Here is a 3,314-nt window from a genome sequence, read left to right as displayed (position 1 = left end):
GCTTGCTTCTATGCATTTCAACCATCAATCTAATGGTTACATATTTCTCCCATACATGTAAAGAAGCGCCCCTCACCGAGTTAGAGACGGAGAGGGCTAGGACAATGATGCGGAACAACCGTGTCTTGCAGTCCCTGGGTATTCCCGCCGTAGTGTCAATATTTAGGAAGTCAAGTGGTGGTCGAGGTGGAGGTGGTTCCACACTTTCAAATGATGAGTCATCTGCAGTAACACAAGGCGAGAGCTCAGATTATCATCCGAGCGATGACGAATTGGTTGACCAGGAGGATGGGGAGGTTGATTGGAGTATAGGGGAACACATTGAGAAGGTGCATTCTTCTTATCATCTTTTGAGGGCTGGCATTACTTGTATCTGTTTTCTTATTTCTGTCTTGCTATAACCTGTGATGTAATGCCATTTTTGTTTTGCTATTTTTGCGAGGCATTGAAGGATCCCAAGAGTAGAAAGAAAAAGGCATCTGTTGGAAAGAGAAGCCCAAGGAGGAGGAGTAAGAGGTTGCAGAAGGAACAAAGTTCAATGCCTCCTGGTAGAGTGTTTGCTGATGCTCCAGGAGGGAGAAAGAGGCATCTGGAACCTGTTGCTGAGGCTCCTTCCAAAAGAGTCACCAGGAGGACATCAAGTGAAGCGTCTGCAACCAACAATGAAGATACTCCGCCCCGCAACAATCGCAGTAGCTCACCGCAGATTGATGAAACGATCAATGAAGGAAGCACTGTTCGCAGGGACACATGTCCTACTGCATCTGATGTCATGGACCATCAGCACTTTGATTCTGATGGGTTTCTTGATCCTGAGGATGATGAAGGAAAGTTTTTGTTGGACAGCTGTCCTCACTATCTACTGCCTTTTTTGTTTATCTTTATAAACTCTTTTGGATGTGGGTGCTGCTTTCTGACACGATCTTTGTATGTATGCTATTCAGGTGGTACCACTGCTGCAGGTGGCCGTAAAAGGAAGGGCACCGGGCTGGAGCAGATTTGCAAGGGGATGGGAGTCAAGCTTACCATTGAGATTCCTCCAGGGCTGAAACGTCCTGAGAAGCCTTTGCCTGCTGCCAAGTTTGCATCGGAGGGTGGAATGCTTGCAAGAGGCCAGATGCCACTCCTTCCGCATTTCAAGTTGTACAAGAGGGATGAGAATTTGTTGGCCGACTTCGTTGGAAAGATGGGGGTAATCATCTTCATCACCAGTTCATTAGTTAGATGATAGGAGTGCTTGCTTGATTGTTCATAGTTCATGATAACTAACCTCGTCCTTGCCCTTGTTTGCTTTGTAGGCAAATTCAACATGGACACAGAGTCGGAAGACATCCAGAAGGCTTGCTATGACGTACTGCGGAAAGTGTCGAAGAACAGGCGCTACATCCTGAAAAGGGACTACTTCGACAAAGTACCAGCAAATGAAGTCAGCATCAAGTCCCCTGTTAAGGATGTCTCAGATGAAGAATGGGAAGCTCTAACTGCTCTGTGGGTAACCCCAAGACACAGGGTATGTTTTTTGCTTCAGTTGCAGTCATTAGTGCTTGCATGGTAGACATGATGCTCATCGTTATAGTGTGCACATTGCTGAATATCATGATTGTGCCCTTCTGCAGAACACATGTACCAAGAACAAGGACAGTCGTCCTGCGGTCAAATTTGGCCAAAAGACTGGCTCTCGTAGCTATGCTGCTCATCTGTATGCAACTGTAAGAACACTCTTACAGAATTTCCTTTTGCATCTTACTCTTGTCTCCACAAGCTTTATGTTCTGATTCTTGGTGAACATCATTTCCAGAGGGAGGAGCGCAGAGGTGAAGAGCTAGATGTAGTTGACATCTTTAAGGCGACCCATCACAGCAAGAAGGATGGTTTCTCAGAGGAAGCTCTAGCTACAATAGTAAGTGCTTGTTCATTTCACTTTTGTGAACCATTCTTGGACCTGTGCTTTTCCTGAATTGATGAATCTTTTGGAAACGGATCTCCAGGCTGATATGGAAGCTGAGATGGCTACTCCTGTGCCAGAAGGTGCACCGCCAAGGTCTGCAGTCGCTGTTGTTGCAAAGGTTCTTAGCAAGGAAGCCAAGCACATCACTTTCCTGAAGAATGCTGGACTTCAGCCCAGTTCCACTATCAAGCTCAACAAGCCCACCGCAGCTGCTGTATCAGCACATGTTCATGACCTGGAAGCACAGCTGAAGAGGTCCTAGGAGGAAGCTGAACAGATGAAGCAGCAGTTTGCTGCCATCATGGAAGAAGCAGCTGCCCAGAAGGAGAAGCAAGCGGCAAATGAAGCGGCACAAGCTCAGCGTGACAAGGACTACATGGAGCTCCTCAAGCGGACTGAGGAAAGTGATAGGAGGCTTGCTCACATGATGTCCATCTTCGGAGCTTCTGCGAATTAGCTCCCGCTGCTGGTCCTATCCCTTTTTTGTGTCCCGCCATGGAACTTGGTCACATCCTGGCAGCGTGACAATAACTTGGTCATATCTGTGAACTTCTTATTGGTGAATCTGTGAAGTTTCTTGACATGTTGGTGAATCTGTGAACTTTCTTGACATGTTGGTGAATCTGTAAACCTGGTCATTTTGCTGCTGTGACTCAGCTATGAAATTTGCAGATTTGAAATGTTGTCTTTTATATTTTGCTGTTGAATTTCCTAATTTAATTTATGCACTGTTGGGCTATTGTGGGCTCTTAAAAGGCCAAGGCCCAAAGTAGCCTAGAAATATATGGGCTCTTGAAAGGCTACAGGCCAACAAATAATTGACCCTAAAAAGGCTGAGGCCCAAAACCTTTGTGGACCCTAAAAAGGCCTAGGCCCAAAATCTTCATGGACTCTAAAAGGCCAAGGCCCAAAACCATAATGGACCCTAAAAAGGCCAAGACCCAAAAGTGTAACGGACACTAAAAAGGCCAAAACCCAAAACTGTAATGGGTCCTAAAACGGCCACGGCACAAAACTGTAATGGGTCCTAAAAAGGCCACGGCCCAAAACTGTAATGGGTCCTAAAAAGGCCACGGCCCAAAACTGTAATGGGTCCTAAAAAGGCCACGACCCAAAACTGTAATGGGTCCTAAAAAGGCCACGGCCCAAAACTGTAATGGGTACTAAAAAGGCCACGGCCCAAGACTTTAAACAGGCCAGGCCCAATGAAAATTGGCCCAGGCCCAGTAAGTACATCAGCTAAAAAGGCCGTTGAAAAAAAAGCTAAAAAGGCTGAGGTAATAAGCTAAAAAAAACTAAAAAGGCCAAGGCCCAACAAAGCCGAAAAAAATAATCGGTACTAATGGGCTGAGCCCACATAAGGAGA

At 46.1% G+C, this 3,314-nt stretch overlaps 1 protein-coding gene across 1 annotated transcript; it reads left to right on the top strand.

Moving 5' to 3' along the window:
- Nucleotides 1-987: 987 nt before the first annotated feature.
- LOC127313298 (uncharacterized) lies at nucleotides 988-2,210 on the top strand. The gene is made up of 5 exons (XM_051343837.2): nucleotides 988-1,192; nucleotides 1,299-1,510; nucleotides 1,617-1,709; nucleotides 1,799-1,900; nucleotides 1,989-2,210. Exons 2-5 carry the CDS (start codon nucleotides 1,310-1,312, stop codon nucleotides 2,208-2,210), a joined length of 618 nt encoding a protein of 205 aa, XP_051199797.1. The 5' UTR covers nucleotides 988-1,192; nucleotides 1,299-1,309.
- The last annotated feature ends 1,104 nt before the right edge of the window (nucleotides 2,211-3,314 follow it).

The sequence above is a fragment of the Lolium perenne genome, chromosome 7 (assembly GCF_019359855.2).
Source record: "Lolium perenne isolate Kyuss_39 chromosome 7, Kyuss_2.0, whole genome shotgun sequence".
NCBI lineage: Eukaryota > Viridiplantae > Streptophyta > Magnoliopsida > Poales > Poaceae > Lolium > Lolium perenne.
This window is presented reverse-complemented; position numbering and strand designations above follow the sequence as displayed.

Coding starts and splice junctions, on each gene's coding strand:
- LOC127313298 (XM_051343837.2), top strand. CDS start 1,310: ATGGACACAGAGTCGGAAGACATCCAGAAGGCTTGCTATGACGTACTG. Junction 1,710..1,798: donor CTGCTCATCTGTATGCAACT/GTAAGAACACTC, acceptor CATCATTTCCAG/AGGGAGGAGCGCAGAGGTGA. Junction 1,901..1,988: donor AGGAAGCTCTAGCTACAATA/GTAAGTGCTTGT, acceptor ACGGATCTCCAG/GCTGATATGGAAGCTGAGAT.